The sequence below is a fragment of the Diadema antillarum genome, unplaced genomic scaffold, assembly GCF_040938485.1.
Source record: "Diadema antillarum isolate AM-2024a unplaced genomic scaffold, OU_Dant_1.0 scf00000226, whole genome shotgun sequence".
Classification (NCBI taxonomy): domain Eukaryota; kingdom Metazoa; phylum Echinodermata; class Echinoidea; order Diadematoida; family Diadematidae; genus Diadema; species Diadema antillarum.
Window position 1 is genome coordinate 2,349,008 of NW_027271115.1, and position 17,667 is coordinate 2,366,674.

Consider the following 17,667-nt stretch of genomic DNA (forward strand, 5'->3'; position numbering starts at 1 on the left):
CTATTGAACCCGTCTTTTCACTATCTTTTTAGTTTCGATTCTTTTAACGTTGTTCTCCAACACTTGCTCTCGCCCACCAGAGCTTTGTTTATCCTCAGCTCTATTTGACTTCGCTCCATCGTCTGGTTTTAGATTTGTTGTCTTGTTTTTTGGCGCAACGTGCTTGACTCGCTTCTTTATGATACGCCTGTGCATTATCAACACTTTACGTCCGTTCTTTATCACAGTTCGCGGTGAGTGGTCCGCGCTTTTGTTTTTCAGCGCCGACTTGTACTTGCTCAAAAACTCCGTGTTGACGAGCGCTGTGGTGTTCTGAATGGTGGCTCTCCAAGATGGATAGTGGAAGGTGAGATTGTACACTAGTGACCATCGCGCGAACATGACGCGCTCTGTTATGAATTTATGCCCAGATTTCTTCAGGTTCTCGTGTTGATTGTACATCGTACATTGCCTATGCGTGGGCGGTCCGTAGTAGTGGTAAGGTACACGTGATTTCGGATGTAATCTGCATGTGAAGTACAAAAACGTTTAACAGATTAGAAAGGGATCGTCAAGAGGAGAAACAACTTCAATATTGTTCAGTATTATGATATTATTATGATCGTGATTATTTTCAATTCAAGTCCATTACATGTACTAGCATAACCATTAAACTAACAGAATTGATTTTGGGTAAGACGGCTTACGATAAGGAACAAAACATTGCATCACAACATTTATAAATTTGAACAGTTTCCATATTTCCGTTTAAATTCCGATGGTTATCTTCATATATCATACAAATGAACATTTTGATAGCATATCGATGACAAAGACAATGTGTACAAAGACACATAGAGATGAAATCTCAACAAGGGTAAATAGGAATTCCCTCTTTTCCTACTCTCATTGAAAGGATATAGGTTTGAGGTGTGTTTCCTTCAATTTGGCTGCCTGCCCTCCGTACAAATGAAATTTGTAAGGAACCAGCGGGAATCGATCGAACCGGTCATCTTCTGCTTTCAGCGACTCAACACTATCACCATACAGGCTATCCCTGGTTGCCGACAGTGACACGATGGACTTGGAACAAATACCCTAAGTTCCAAAATTCCGATATTGTTATGTTAAGTAGTCCAAGGCAGACAAAGCAAAAAAAAAATGAAAGCAAGAGGGGTGTAGATAATATGATGTATAAGTCTTCTTCAATTTCATGGCCGACGGAACCATGAGGGCCGTGGGGACTCGGGGCCCCCACACTTTTTGTGTACCATACAAAGGAATACATAAGGTGTCATCACTTTGGGCCCCCATGGCTCTTTTTTTAACCCGGAAGTACATAAGTGGCACTATGATAGAAAGAGATAAGAGATTTTGCAGTGTGAGCGTAGTTGTTTTTCCACTGAAACTGAAGACTTTTTTTTTCCTGCTTGTCAGCAGAAGAAACCTGGAAATAGAATTTGAATTTAGATCAGCAGTTGCGATCTTACAATATCATTTGTAAAGAGGGCAGACAAATTGAAAAAAAAAATATATATATGTATACCTCTATCTTCGGGTGCTGTTCGTTATCGTTATTCGTTTTTCCGAAAGTTCGTTATTACGAAGGTTCGTTAATGCGAAACACACAAATTTCATATGCCTATACATTAGAGGTTTGTTAATACGAAAATGAAAAAAGGTTCGTTAATCCGATCATTAGTGGCGTTATTCCGAAGGTTCGTTATTCCGAAGGATCGTTTATCCGAAAATGAAATAGGGTTCATTATTCAAAGGATCGTTAATCCGGAAAGGAAATAGGGTTCGTTATTCCGAAGGTTCGTTGATCCGACAATAAAATATGGTCCGTAATGAACCTTTGGAATAACGTGCTTTGTTTCATTTTCGGATAAACGAACTTTCGGAAGAACGAACCTTATTTCATTTTCGGATTAATTAACCTTCGGAATAACAAAGCTTATTACATTTTCGGATTAACGAACCTTCGGAATAACGAATCTTCGGAAGAACAAATCTTCGGAATAACGAACTGTTACTTTATCTTCACCCCTCTGCTTAATGATCTCTTGCTTTCAGGACAAGGTTCCTGAAAATTATATAGGCCTGGGATGCTCACTTGCAATAGTCGCTGTTGGACAATCCAAAGACTTCAACTTCGTCACACACATCGAGTGCGAACATCATTGAAACGAATCCTGTGCTGAACCACGTGTTCAGAGAGGCCCTGCAAGTGTTGACGACAGAAAAATGAAGTTATATATATATATATATATATATATATATATATATATATATATAGAGTGTGAGAAGGGGTATCGACCATTTACAGTACCAGTGTGTGGCCTTCATTATTTGCATTCAGTGTGAAAATTTTATATATATTATATGTATATATATATATATATATATATATATTAATCTTGATTTTGATACTAGGACCTACGCTCGACAAGCTTGCTTCTATTAAAGTAGGTTCCATTATATTTCTTTAGCATTTGTTCTCAGATTCCAATATTCATAAATCTACCACTATATATTTGCAATTTTCTGTTATGCCTCCTTGCTGGATATCATGTATTACTTCATTTTATTATATTTGATGTATTTTTTCACCGAGAAATATCAAAATGAATGAAATACATGTTGAACATATATATATATATATATATATATATATATATATACACACACACATATATATATATATATATATATATATATATATATATATTATATGCATTGATAACACTAACACACACACACCTGGTCATTTTCCCTTCAATTTGCTGCTGCTGAGTGTAATTGCATATTATTACGTGAAATCACTAACGTTGTTACCATGGTTGCATCGAGGTCGTCATTGCGGCAATACAGAACAATTTCCAAATATTCCAGGTTTATTACTAATAAACACCACAACCAATGTCTCAGATCAGTTAATCACTTCCCATTAAGCAACAGCAGATGCACATTTTATTTGAGAGTTTCCACGAATGCATAATAGTTATCAACAAAATTGCTCAATACTTCAATGGGGCTTAAGAGAACTTACACCTTGCATCACAAAACGAACAAAAAGTCGCCAGATATGGATTTTTACTTGAGGGTAGATTCTGAAAGAGCAGACTCTAAGCTTTAAAAATGATGTATAACTCAATTCAATGGACTCTCCTAACCTATCTAAATATAGGAAAGAAGCAAACACTCTGGAAAAGTGTGAACTGAGAAAAGGGGTCTAAGGCAATTACCCCCTCGGCAATTACCCCGGATCCTTCCCTTGGCCCTAATCCTAATCCTAATTCTGAACCTAATCCTATAACCCTAACCCAAACTCCTAACCCTAAGCCTAACCATAATCTTTCCTCTAACCGTACCACTAACCAGTATGTAGCAGGGGGGGGGGGGGGGGGGGTAATTGCCCTCTGGGGAATTGCCCAAATATGATAAGAGGCTCTGAAGTACAGGGTCTGTTCGAGTGCTTCATTTCAACCAGTCATTTGGTTGATCTCTAAAAGATTTCTGAACAGTAAGCAGAGAAAAAAAGAAATTGTGTTTTTTTGTTGTTGTTGTTGTTACTTTACCTTTTAAATCCGGTTTCCATGAGGTATCTATTTTCCGACTCTTTGTGCTTCTCCTTAGTCAAAAAGACGAACTTTGGGTGACGATATCTCCTCTTTAAACTCCGTGCAAGCCGGACAATTTTGTTAGTCTTCATATTCACATTCTCTTCGTACAGCCATGGTACAACGATGTACTTTGCCCGAGTCTTTTCTTGTGACAATATCTCTGCCCTAAGACTCCCACTCTTCACTAGACCACGAGGTAGGTTGACGTGGCCGATGATGCGGATGTCGGTTCGTGTCCCGACGTCTTCAGCGTAACCTTTGACCGTGGCCGTGTTCATCCGGAGGACGCAGTCCGCTCTTTCGATGTCGGCTCCGGCTCCGGAGTTACGGAGATGACCCGAACTCGAGACTAAAGCGCATTTGTGGCAGCGACCTAAAAATGGCTAAATGGGAAGCATAGGACAAATTGAGTAGAAAGATTATCGGGATATACAAATAGGAAGCGGAATCGTGACAGTAATCTTCAGCTGCGTACATCTTACAATACGAATGAGGAAGATTATCAATATTATCATTATGATCACCATCACAATGCTCAGAGTTGTGTATATAATTGTAGCAAAATTACATTGAGCTAGAACTGACATGAAAATGAGGAGTTATAGCAAACATGATCTAGAGGAGCTCAGTTAAAGGACGAAGGTAAGAAACACATCTGTTCATATCAACTCTGTTGGGAAAATAGCTTTCTTCATTTACTGAAATGCATTCTTATGACTTCTTAATGATGAAAATAATGTGGCTCTGTCTGTATATATGGTCAACTAATGCGACTTTATGGTGCGTTTACGCGTGTCTTAGAGTTAAAAATTTAACAAGATATTTTGCTCTCCATTTTAAATTAAATGGAATGAATGTTTCCTAAAATAAAACAAACATTGAAAAGCTCGAAAACTCTCTATAAGTACAATACCTCATTCCAGCTTACGACGATAACCTATTTGGACAAAACGAATATTCCTTTATCGTGTACACACCTCACTCGAATCCAAAAGAAAATACCCAGGTGCTATGGATGCGTTTATAGGTGGTGAACTGGGCCTGAGAACTGATGCTGGTGGTGGTGGTGTCTTTTGACGTAGCAGCGAGCTGTTTGACATGCCGACATTACGATTGACTGAGGCGGACGTAGGGTTGTTGAGGGCAGAATCATCGGAAAGGAATTGCTTGGCTATAATATTGTGAGCAACAGAATCGAGACCAGTCTGGTTGCCTGCTGTGTGTTGAGAGAGCACGTAGCACAGAAGAATGGACATCGCCAGGGAATACACACACGTTATGATGAGGGCAACTTCCTTCAACTGAGAAAATAATTGAAACAAAAGAATGTTGTACATTATCCAGTACTTTCCCTCACGGACCCTTTCACATTCTTTTGAATGATTTCCTCGAAAATAACACAACATGAAAAGAAGGCAAAAGACTGATGCAGTTATAATGCTGATTTAGAAAATATAGACGCAGCGAATTGAATCAGAGAATTGAGTTGAGTTTATTCAACTTTTGTTCATACTCTCTGAATGAAATGAGAAATGAGTAACAAGCATGTCAAAGGTACAAATAAAATGCAAATCGTTTGAATTCCACATAAAATTACACAGCAGATTTTGCATATTACGACTATACGAGAGTAAAGCCCCAGAATGTCTTACAATAAAGTAAAATGGGTATCAATAGTAAGCATCCAAATATTGAACCTTATACTCGGAAGTTTGCCTTAAGCTATATAAGTATGGATACAGCCCCAATAAAGGTAGTGACAGGGGGGAATTTATAATGCCAACTCTTTGGTATTCGCTGTTGATCACCAAATCTTTCCTGAAATGAGAAGGACAACATCCTGCTTGATTGCCTCTTACTTTTCACCCTGAAGAATTGTGTTACTCATGCTTTCGTCCCTTCGTGGTATCAGTTCAGCACTGTGGATTATCGTTACTGAGTGTGTAGCCTGCAATTTTTACATTCCCATTCCAAATATGGCAAGACCTCTGAAAGACCAGAGAAAGATCGTACAAATTAGAAGATTTCTTGATGATATTTTAGTGAACATTCAATGTTCTCCGAGGTCCTTCATGAATCCTAAGCAATCTTTCAGTGAACGTCATGATCTCCATTCGGCAGTGTTTCATTAACATTTTCTTTCCACGATCTCTCAACGAGTGTTCAATTATTTTGCGAGTCTTTAAATTACCAGTATCTTTCTCAAGATGTGCCACATTTTTTTTTTTCGGAGAAGATATCACTGACAAGTGCTAAGAGATCATAGGACAACTAGTCTCTTAGAGATCTTGATTGATCTCTGAAATGTCTCAAGGAGTATGGCAGATGGTCTTTAAGTGATCTGTCAATTGTCTTATCGGGCTCTCCGTTAAAGTTCGGCAATGTTCAAAATCCCACAGAGATTTCTGAGAAATTAGCTGGAAAACTATTTGTTTTTTGGCCTTTCAGTGGTCTTTCTAGGGTTTTTTTTTTTTCAAAGTCATTCCACATCAAGAGTATCTATATCTGATCTTAAAGACTGTTTAAGGATTTTGCCAATAATTGGTCTCTATGGCGTCTCCGTTATTTCGAGTACCAACTTTCTTTCAGTGAATTTTGTGGTCTCCATGGTCTCCATTTTTTAAATAGTTTGAAATAGTTTTTGGGCAGTCTTTCAAGAAAATGGTCTTTCAGTGGTCTTCCACCAGGCTTCAGCAATCTCTCGACAAGTGCTCAATGGTTTAACTACTCTTTCAATTATCTTTCGATATTCTCTCAAGAATTGACGCATTTTTGACAACCATTTTTCACTGTGGAGTATCGTCGCTTTTTGCATCGCCTGCAGTCCCTGCTTGCATGAAAAGAACTAAATTCAGAAGCAAAGAGCAAAGAAACTAGAACTCGGCATAAAGGCCATCGCTGACGGAACATAAACCTTGTATTTGTGTTGTTTGAAAGAGTGGGCGCGCATCGTGATGTGTGAAATGTGTGAAGGGTTTGTGACGTCACTATGTGATCGTCCTGAGACATGTGAGAGGGACGGTTTGAATTCTTTCAAAGTTTTCGATCTGCTCCGAAACGTTGACCTACTGAGCAGCTACGAAGTTCTTCGAACTTTTTCATGATTTTGATTTTAACAAGTCTTTTTAGGCCTCATTTGATATCGTATTTCCCAAGTCTAGTGTGTTGAGACAGCGAACGGAGCTATATAGCGAGCTCTAAAAATTGTATTTCTTTTTCCCCACAAGGCCGACTGTGACCATTTCAGTTCCTCGTTTACCTTGCGTGAAATACATGAATGTTTGATATCAACATTCAAAATCCTCCCATTGACAAGATATTCAGAAAGGGAGAGAGGGAGAGAGAGAGGGAGAGAGAGAGGAAGAAACAGATTCTTAATTGAATTCAGGAAGAGGCATAAGGAAGCAACTGTTATATCATCATTTATACATAATACGCCATGAAAAGGGGCATGTTTTACATGTGGATTATTTTGGGCAGGCATAAGCTGTGAGTCAAAATGAACTGTTTGTGCACTGATTTTAAATCTTCGTGGAAAGATATGGGACAATTTGTGTTGTCTCAACATGGCTTACGTGTCCCATCAAGCCCCGATCACACAACACTCCAGTCCAAATCACGTACAAAAAGTTATGAAAATCTGGTGGACGTGGTCGGAAGTGGTAATTTTTTGGTCAATTTTGGTTTGGCCATGCTTTGTACGGGGTATGGCCGTTGGCGGCTGTTCCACTGCTGAAGCACTGCCTAAGCACGGCTAACCACGTCCAGCCACGTGTGTGTACGCAGAAAAATCCATTTGTCAGTGATAAGCCGCTAAACACACACTACGTATTTCCAGTGATACCAACTTGTAACACGCGTCAGATGACCGTGCTCTGCCCGTGACAGATCGCTAAACTTTCGCGTCTTTGCCGCGTCTCCCCAAGTTTTAATCACTGCCGGAACACGGAATATCACGTGTGTTTCACGTGTGTTGCACGTCTTTACCACGTGTGCCGCCCGTGGTTGTCCGCGGAATAAAATTTTGAGCAATTCAAAACTTTTTACCGCGTCCGACGCCGTTCAGATTTTTCCCCGCGCGTCCTGCCACGTCTATAAATCGACCGTAGCTCGTCTTAAACTCGACATCAACGCGAACAACATCGTCTGCTTCACGGGAGACCACTTTTTGACGTGTTTTGGCCGTAATTAAGCCTTAAAGCGCTGTGGGTTTTACGGGCGATACATATAACTTAAAATTATTATAATTACATATAATTATGTGCATAGTAAGAGCTAACGAATGGAAAAGGCCGGTACATGCAGTAATGCTGCTTTATATGCACCACCATTATTCGCCAAACTTTCAACTTTCTTGGCCTTGATGCAGTGTGCTGTACGTGACTTTGTCGGTGTGTCTCTGCGTCAGTGTGTGTGTGCGCGCGTGTGTGTGTGTGTGTGTGTCAGTGTGTGTGTGTGTGCATATAATATGATAAATTGTGTGTGTGTGTGTGTGTGTGTTCGAGTGTGTGAATGTTATAAGTAAAGAAAATTAATGCCAGGAACAAAAGAGACTAAATCAATTTACTCTTAATTCAGAAATGAGGACCTTTTTGCCTATTGAAGTCTTTGGTAACAGGTGGCACCCACTCCTCCTAGCTTCTGTCACTGCGAGCCTTACGTTACCTGTTATATCAAAGTTAACTTTCATGAATATACAATGTAGTACATCTCACAAAAAGATCATTTCCTGCTGTGAAGTCCTGCATAGGTTGCGCTGTATATAGGCAACATAATGGAACTGTTTTAGCAGTTAGAGTTCTAATCGCGTATACTGAAAGTGACCAGACAGTTACAGTGAAATTTACCGGTTTTAAGTTCCCCAAGATTATGAATAAAAACGAAATGCAATACTAGCGTTCGAAGGCTTCCTACGAAAATAGTATGACTTTGTTTAAGATACTACTTCGGAATAGTAACTAAACATTGACAGTATCCTGCAATCCACGCAAGCCAGGATTTATAAGAGTTATTCAAGTTGAACGATAGGACCAATAAAGTCTTTAATCCTTTTCAAAGCTATGTGGAACATGGTTTCTTTCAAGAGAAAAGGGGGTTTTCAGGGGTTCGTACTTACTTTGATCATCTGCCAAAGCCCTCTCTGCAGCGGTGTCGCCATGGTTATTTCCGTCTTTATTTCGTAACGCAAAGCTGTCATCATAAGTTATTCGTATTCTGCCGGGAATAGATGGAATATAAGACTACAGCATCGAGGGAAGTGCACAGCCATGTCATTTCTTAGTTGTAGTGATCACTATAAAGTATTATACTGCAAGGCATAGAGATCCAACACCCTATCGCGAATGCACACTCACTCCGGCTGACATTGACATGGGGAAAAAACCCTGAATATAATAGCACGACTCCACCCTGACAAATCAACCATATAGCTAACAAAAGATTGGAAGCCAGACTACAAAAGAAAAAATATTGTTCTCACCTTTCGTGTTTTCGCGATGAAGCAGAGCCATATAACTGCACGATGGTATATTTTACTCTTTTTCTCTGCGTCTCTGCCATTCTCACTATTTATGTATCCATAGTCTCTCGATGCCGATGGAGAGTAGAATGATCATGTATTATGTCTCAGAGGCCCCTTTTCACTTCTTAAAATCCCTCGCACACTCTTCATTTTCAAGTCTAATAACTTTTGAATGGATAATGCTACGGCTTTGAAAGTTGGCTTTGAAAGTTGGACAGAATATGTTAATAGAGCACGCCATTTCAGCTTTAATATGATAATCCCTTCATTGCTGTTGCTCCGGTGGTTTACATCCTGTGCATTTGTCCCTTCCATCATACAACTAGCACTGCTTGGTAAAGATTAAGCATTTGAATAGACCCTGTACTTCACAGCCTCTTTTCTCAGTTCACACTCCTTTTCCATAATGTGTGCTTTCTTTGCAGTATTGAAATAGGCTAAGGGAGTTCATTTGAGTTGAGTTATACTTCATTTCAAAGCTTGGAGTCTGTTCTTTCAAAATCTGCCCTCAACTAAAAACGTCTGGCGACTTTTTGTTGGTTTTGTGATCCAGGATCACAAATTGTTCATACATACCTGATAGGGCCCACATACATGCATACATTATTATCGTTCTCACTGTATTTATTAGTGTTTCTTAACATTATATTATTCATTTGGCCAAAGAACATAAAAACGCAGCAGATAAACTGCAGTACTATTACAGAGTATACGCTGTATGTATGTGGAACAATGACACATATTATGCAGATTGAGTGGATGGGGCAACATGATTAACAGGAAGTGTCTGTTGTCCCACAAACTCATTTACATATCTACATACGTGTTGACGTATATATATTGGTCAAGAGGAACGAAGAACTTGAAAAAAACATGTAATTGTCAGTTAATGATCAAATGGAGACTCCATATCATCCAGCTGATTTCAATCCCAATTACTGCAGAGACTATCCAAGGTACCCCGAGGTTACCATTTTGAGATCAGTTAAATTATGGAGAAGAATAATATACAAATAATAATGTACAGAAAAGATATGACTACACTCACCTTGATTTACAAATGACACTGCATTAAACTAATATATTATTGTAGTGATCCCCCTCTCATATTTAATAGTAAAGTATAATGAATAGTGAGTAAATACCTTTGAATATTAAAGATTTTCATATCAGTGTAAGTAAGCACTTTAGGCTGTATTACGGTTACCCGCGCTCGCGTCCTTGGCACTCGCGTGGTCAGGTTTCTTCGCCGACGTCGTCCTCGCGAATCGATGCACTCCATTCAATCCTGACCTTTTGCTGAATTTACTGGACTTAATACAAACTCGAGTTTTCCTCAGCCGGATGGTACACCTTATGCGGTTATATTAATGGTGGTGAATTGTTAAAGCTAAATATTAAAATTCCCCTTTGTCTCGGATGTTAACTGTAGACATATATCATCATGAGGGGTAACGGTCATTAACTTATACCTAAGCATTACTCTGAATGCGATAATAATTCAAGATTCTCCTTTGCCACTAAAACGCTATGATTGACGGAACGTAGATACAGGCATGATCCTGATCTATTTCCTCGCGCATGCAACTTAAACAATGATAAATATCTAATTCACGCAATCCAATTTCTCTAAAATCTGTCCCCGAGAATTAATTGGAAAAAGATACGAAGGGGTATAGGAAAGATCTTGACTTCCGTAACTCATTACAGCCGTTGTGGGCTTATGAATGTGATTAATTCCGTTAGTTTAATGTCATCACAAACATCGGAGAGACACTTAACAGAAAATAATGACAACAGATTCTCTCCTTTGGATGACTTCATATCGCTCAGGACAGGACGACGACCCAGCGATTGTCTGCTCGCTCTGCGGGTAGCTGTCCGTAGCACACCTTCATGCAGTCTGACCAAGGAGGTATAGTCATACTGTAACTCCTTGGTAGGACTAAGGAGCTTTGAATTTCCTTGGTAGGACTATAAACAGACGGATACCACCAAGGAGCTTCACGCGGGGAGACCGTTCAAGCCAAAGCTGGCTCTTTGAGCTGCAAACATGATAAACCCAAGCATCTGATTAACAAGGCAAAGGAGACCCAGGTCAAGAGTTTTCAAATGAAACCAAGATATCTTCAAGAGGGTACACTTTGTAGCGTGGTTCACCTCCATGCCGATATACATGTACTGGGATGTGAACCCCGTGCTTCCTTGTCATTTTTATGACTTTAGAGTTGATGTTTTAAAGTCGTACCATTTTGTTTAGACCAATCCCACAATCATCAACAGCGGAGTCTATCTGCCAAACAACACTCATAGTTATGGAATGAGACAGAAGAAGATGTACAATCCAATACTCAGTAATCAATATTTGAAATACATTATGTGTATACATTATGCGTGAACAATGTGTTCGTGTTTGTAGATGCAGTACCATTACAATCATGTACTGGTATTTTCCCTCTACAAGATAAACATTCTGAAGTAAACAAGATGTATTCACATATTATGTAGTTTAGCTCGAATCCACTGTGCTTAGAATAAAGGTCTAGTCCATAGACGAAAGAAAATGCTAAACAGACGTCCTTTTCTCTTCATGCACGTTGTTATTTGGGGATGTCTGTTGCCATATACGCTATGTGTCGCGCGCATTATTACCCAACGAAAACGGAATACTGACCGTTGATCCCGGACAAGATTTAAAGGTACTGTTTACCGCTGGTTGCAGTGATTTAAAAATGTTCGAGTTATCACATTTGATGCATCACAAAACATCCTGCCATATAAAAATTTCGCAGTAAATCCTAAAGTATAAGGAGATATCAATATTTTTTCTCAATAAACCATAACTGTAGACGGTTTAGAAACAATTTTATAATAACTATTGATTACTCTTTGTATTTAACAATACCTAATATTGATTACACTGAGAAACATTTTCACATTGGATGTTTCTATCCCTAACTCACATTTTAGAACTATTTTGCAGCACTAAAGCTGGGGTTTTGCTTCATCTGCAAATGACAATTAATGCCTTTAAACTGGTTACCTACATGAATTCCGGCCGACATGGGCCTGACAGACACTTCAAATATCAAATGGTCAACATAAATACTGGTCAGTAATTGATCATAATGCATCCTCGGGACTAATGCATCAAGGATTGAAATGAAGTGACGTCATGTCAGGTTATCAAACTTGTTATTTCACCCATCATGCTTCACGATTATGGCACACGGTGTGTGCTACAAGCTTTTATAACGTTTCATGTTTATATACTTCGCTGTTGAAACATTGGAACGCTGTAAATATTTCTAAAACTGTAGCTGTTTGTTTTCTACCCCGCATTTCCTTTTCATCGGTGTGTACTGATACGCACCAATCCATGATAAGTATAACAAAGTCTAAAAATTCGGTTTTTTGTGTTAGGATTGTTTGTTTTACCTGAGATGTATTATGAAAAGGATGTGGGATGTGTCAATTGCTAAATTTAAACAAGAAACTGAAGTAGCATTGAAAAAAAATAATCATATTGGATGTTATCAATGCGAAAATCTGATTGTAATTTTTGTGTGATATACTGCAGTATGTCCCCAAAAAATTACAATCAATTTTTCAAATTGATAACATCCAAAATAATCCACCTGTCTCAGTGCTATTTCAGGGTCTTAAAATATAACATCTTAGCTCTATTTTGCAGAAAACCCCATTCAATTTGGTTAAGCGGTCACAGAGAAATGTAGACTGTTGTAAAGCGTGTCATGAGTCTGATTTTTCCAAGTTTAGCACTTCGATGATTTTGCGGGTGAACAATAGACAGAACTTGGACAAAAGAGATTCCCGACATCCTCTACAAAATTCCTCATTTCTCTTTTACCACTGAAGCAAATCGAATGGGGTTTTCTGTAAGATGTGGGCAATGAGTTATAGCTTCATACCCTGAATTTGTATTTAGATTGATGCAATATTTTTAAAGATATCATTACATAGGGCCCCGTTGTAATTTTTTTGGGGGGGGACATACTGTACAGTAAGGCATGCAGAACCAGACGGGACAGTCAACCTTAAAGTGGATATCCTATTGTTTCGACACACAAAATTAGGCGCAAGGACTATTAGCTTGTACAATCCAGTGACGAGGAAGTATACAACGATGCATGTCATGTGCTCTGATGTAAGGAGGATTTTGACACATTCTATAGCTTATAGAAAGCCTTACAGGGCCATTGAAATCCAAATGCATGTCGATTTATGTTGATGTATGATACGCTCAACATCACTTTTGCGGTGAAACGAATATCTAGAAACATTCCATGCATATATTTTTAACGATTTCTTTTCTTCTATTTTTCTTCAGATTAGTTGGGAACGCCCACAAAAAATCCTCCCAAACCAACATTCCTCAGATGACCTCATCTTAATCATTCTGTTCCCTGAAAAATGTTTCTTCGTTGTACATTATCCCACTACAAACTATGTTCCACTAGTCCTTTCTGGCGGAGGAGACACTTTTGTAAAGCACACCAAAGTGTAAGGTGTCTGTTTATATTCAGAGCCATTTACACCAGCGTAGTTTCCATTGTGCAATAATCAATGTGGTTTATTATTTCATACAGACTGGAGATCATTTATCAAGAGCACACTTTTTATGTTATCGTTTCTCATACTTAGACTCGTCTATAGTCTCTCCTGTCAGTAGCCTCTTCGTCCTCTATCACATCTATGCGCACTAATCATTCTCCCACTAAATATCACGTAACATGAGGCCAGTAAATATAAGCCAAGATTTCCGACATCATTTTCAGGCACATGTCAAAAGTAATTCAACATTTAAAATGATTTCTTATGATGATGGTGCACATCCTCCTGGGCAGAGTCGCCTTGTTGTTGTTCATTTTTTCCATCTGAGAAGATAGCTGGATAGTCCATATTCAGCTACACTAAGCTGGTCTTCCATGGGGTCCAGTTGGATGTGAGGTGGGACCACTTCACCGGGTTAGACACCCTGCTCTTTGCGATGAATGAATGAAGCGGGATCTTTTGCGTGCATGAGCTGTGACTCTCTCATACACGGGACCTCCATTTTATGTCCTATCCGAGGGACAGAGTGTTTTGCCTCTTGCTAGAGGGGACGGTACGTTTACACACCTCAGTCCAGACTCGGGTTCGAACCCGGGCCGCGTGATCGTGAGGCAGACGCGCTACCGACTGAGCCAACTCACCGCCCAAACCCTAGAGACCGCCGTGCAGTCTTTCTTGGTTGATGCTACCCCCAGACTCTGACGATCAAACCCTTCTTGGTGGTTGATCGGTCCTCGGTGAGGGCTCTCTTGATGTCATACCAAAATTTCTCTTCCGTCTTGGCCTCTGGTGATTTCGCAGGATACTGCACTTTGTGGATGATATTTTCGTCATACCACTCGTCCATCTGGGCAGCCCCTGTGTGCCGTTGCATTGTCATCTGGGAAATGAAATGGTGCTGCGTGTCGCAAAGATGTTACCAATGGATGGAAGCAGGTGAGAATCCAAAAATCTCCCGATATTTGGCGTTATCCATGTTACCGTCCATGAGAACAAGATCACCGACTATTGACTACGGACTGCTGCCGACCCACCCCAGATCATGAGCGGATTCGCATCGGGTCATATGAACTTGACGCATGAGGCACCTATTTTCCAAAGTGTGGTCTCTCTACCTCTGTCAGTAACCGTCTTGGTCGCTTGTCACTCTTGCCTGTTTCCCAGTGATGTTCACACACTTTATACATTGTTTAACGCCAAACCCTAAAGCGCTCAGGACTCTCATTCACTTCTACCGGAACCTCCTTCTCCCTTCAAATGTCGTGCAGGGTGACGAGTTGCGACCCTCGTTAGATAATCAACCATGCTTGAATGGTGTGTATAGATGATGGACTCAGTAGACTTGAATGAGAAAGTGAACGATGTGCACCTTTCTTTAATACCGGAATGTCGGTCACTACTCAATGATGTAGAACAAAACAACGCTAAAACAACAGCAACAACAACAACAGCAACAACAACAACAACAGCAACAACAACAACAACAGCAACAACAACAACAACAAATCATATAAAGTTATATGTTTAGTTTCACAGATTGGTATGGATATGTATTGTTACAGGTAACAATGTGAAGGTAAATAATACGGGGCTGGGGTGTTTGGGTGTGGGTAATATTCAATATATGAATATATATAATATTGAATCTATTCATAGTGTATTCATGTGTGTGTGTGTGTGTGTGTGTGTGTGTGTGTGTGTGTGCTTTCACCTTTTAGTTATGAGGGGGTGAGGTATGTCGCATTAGTGTGTATGTTTGAAGATATAGATTTACTATTTATATAATTTTCACCATTTTATATGTATGTGTATTGGACCCCATTATGGAAGAACAGAAGCATTATAATAATGAATCTGAAATGGGCAATCCATCCATCTTGTAACCTTCCTTTGATTCATACATGATCTTTGTATTGCTCTATGTATTTTCAATGTGAAATCGAGAATAGACAAACAAGCAATAAAACAACTTATCATTTTTTTTCCATTTCATCCCTTTTTTATCTGATATGCATTAAAATCATACACCTCTTCAATTAGTACATGCATATATGCACAAATAATTATACTCTTTATACAAGCTTATGTATGATATTCCAAAGGCCTATGGCTGAAAACTTTAGAAAGTAACATTGGCGGTTTTTATTCCATCGATGATATACATAATTATAATGTAGATGTAATTTCAAGTTAAATCTATCAAATCGACACGGAACACCTCTTCACTTATTATACGCATAGTGTGTTATACTCTTACATAATTATACGTATGTGTGTATGTCTCAGATATATTACACACATACACACACACACATACATACATGCAAACACACACACAAATATCTCATAACAGCGTATACTATCATAATTATATGCATGCGCGCCTTTGAGCTGGGCTAATGCCTATTGGAGTGAATCTAAGATTAGAAATTGCATGATCATTAATTTCACGGCTAACCCTGACGTCATCAGTAAACTGTAAGGGACGTATCTAGGTTGATGGCCTGCAAATACCCCTCCCCCCAAAAAAAAAAAAAAAAATAGCAATAAAGCACAGACGTGTCTATCTGTAAAATTTGCCAATAATCTTGGATGTATTTGCAGGCAAATATCACAAATATGTTTTGCTTATACATTGTAATTTCTCGCTGCTTGTTTGATGGAAATGAAAATAAGTTTGAATATTGAATCTTGAATATTTGCAGGCTAACAGTCAAGTGAGTACTGCAGCTGTATGCATACATGTGACACACGTGTATGTTGTACACGTCCACTGTCTTAGTATTACTATACCAGCCATGAAGAGACCAGATAATACAAACACAGAGGAAAAAAGGATACACTCATGGATCTCAGCTTGGCCCTCGCACAGGTTATCGTGTTTTCTCCATTTGTGCCCCCTTCTCTGGAACAACCTCCTTATGATACTCATACCCAGCCCTCTACCTGTATTTTCAAAGAGAAACTCAAAACTCATTTGTTTCAAGAACAGATACCGCTGATTGTGTAATTATGATTTACTTGTACTCGTGGTCGATTTATGTGTTTGTTTCTCTTATTTGTTAACTCTAAAGCGTTAAGAAACATTTTGGTCATAAGTGCTATACAAATTTGCCACGACTTATTGTCATCATTATCATTACTATAGACACCACCAGTCAATATGACAATGATAATTGTCCGAGCCATTGTGTAGGCCATATGTATATAATAGTAGACCAGCCAAACCTCAAAAAAGGCTCTAGATAAGGATTCGACGGCATTTTTTGTTAATGCTCCGTTCTCATACTGAAAGTCTTGCAAAAATACTAAGGAATAGCGTACGGCCGGATGTCACGCGCGTTTTTGCCGAAAAATGTCATTTTTAGCACAAAATTCAGAAGCATGTCAAAAATCACGATTTTTATTTTTTGCTTCCATTCAATTCATATTTGAAAGATCATGAGTTTCAATTGTCCCTTTTAGTGAAATTGCAATTTAAATGTGTTTCCTTAGCAATTCAAAAAGTCATTTTGTACAGCCATATATGGGGCTCTCAAATGTTTGGGTGTTGTTTTCTCGAAATAATATTCACAGATTAATTAACGTTCTGCAAAGTTTGCTTTTCCAAGCTAATTAGATGATCTTCCAAAAGTAATTTAATGTTTTATAAAACTACAAGTGCTTCTTTAATTGAATGTGTCAATATTATTTCTAGTTTTCTTGAAGAAATCTTTACTTTTAACCAAAACTCTGAACTTGCAGGAACTCAGAAAATGCATTTTCGAGCATTTTCCAGTAGCCCCGCGCAGCTTGTGTGCGCGCGAATACTTAATACGTGTGCGTACGTCTACCCCTACGAGCTCGCTACAGGTGGTAAAATCTCTCGCGCGAGAGCGTGCTGCATGTTTCGGTCGTTGAGTTGGAAACGTGGTGACTGCGTACCGGGTACTGGAAAAGGGACTATTTCCTTCGAATGTAAGTAAC

The 17,667-nt window shown here is 39.1% G+C and overlaps 1 protein-coding gene across 1 annotated transcript; it reads right to left on the bottom strand.

The window, feature by feature from the left end:
* Positions 1-14,575, bottom strand: LOC139724677 (alpha-N-acetylgalactosaminide alpha-2,6-sialyltransferase 5-like). The gene is made up of 5 exons (XM_071635804.1): positions 14,413-14,575; positions 4,583-4,821; positions 3,561-3,988; positions 2,096-2,203; positions 1-505 (listed from the first exon to the last, which is right to left on the bottom strand). The coding sequence occupies exons 1-5, from the start codon at positions 14,573-14,575 to the stop codon at positions 1-3; spliced, it is 1,443 nt and encodes a 480-aa protein (XP_071491905.1).
* Positions 14,576-17,667: the final 3,092 nt, after the last annotated feature.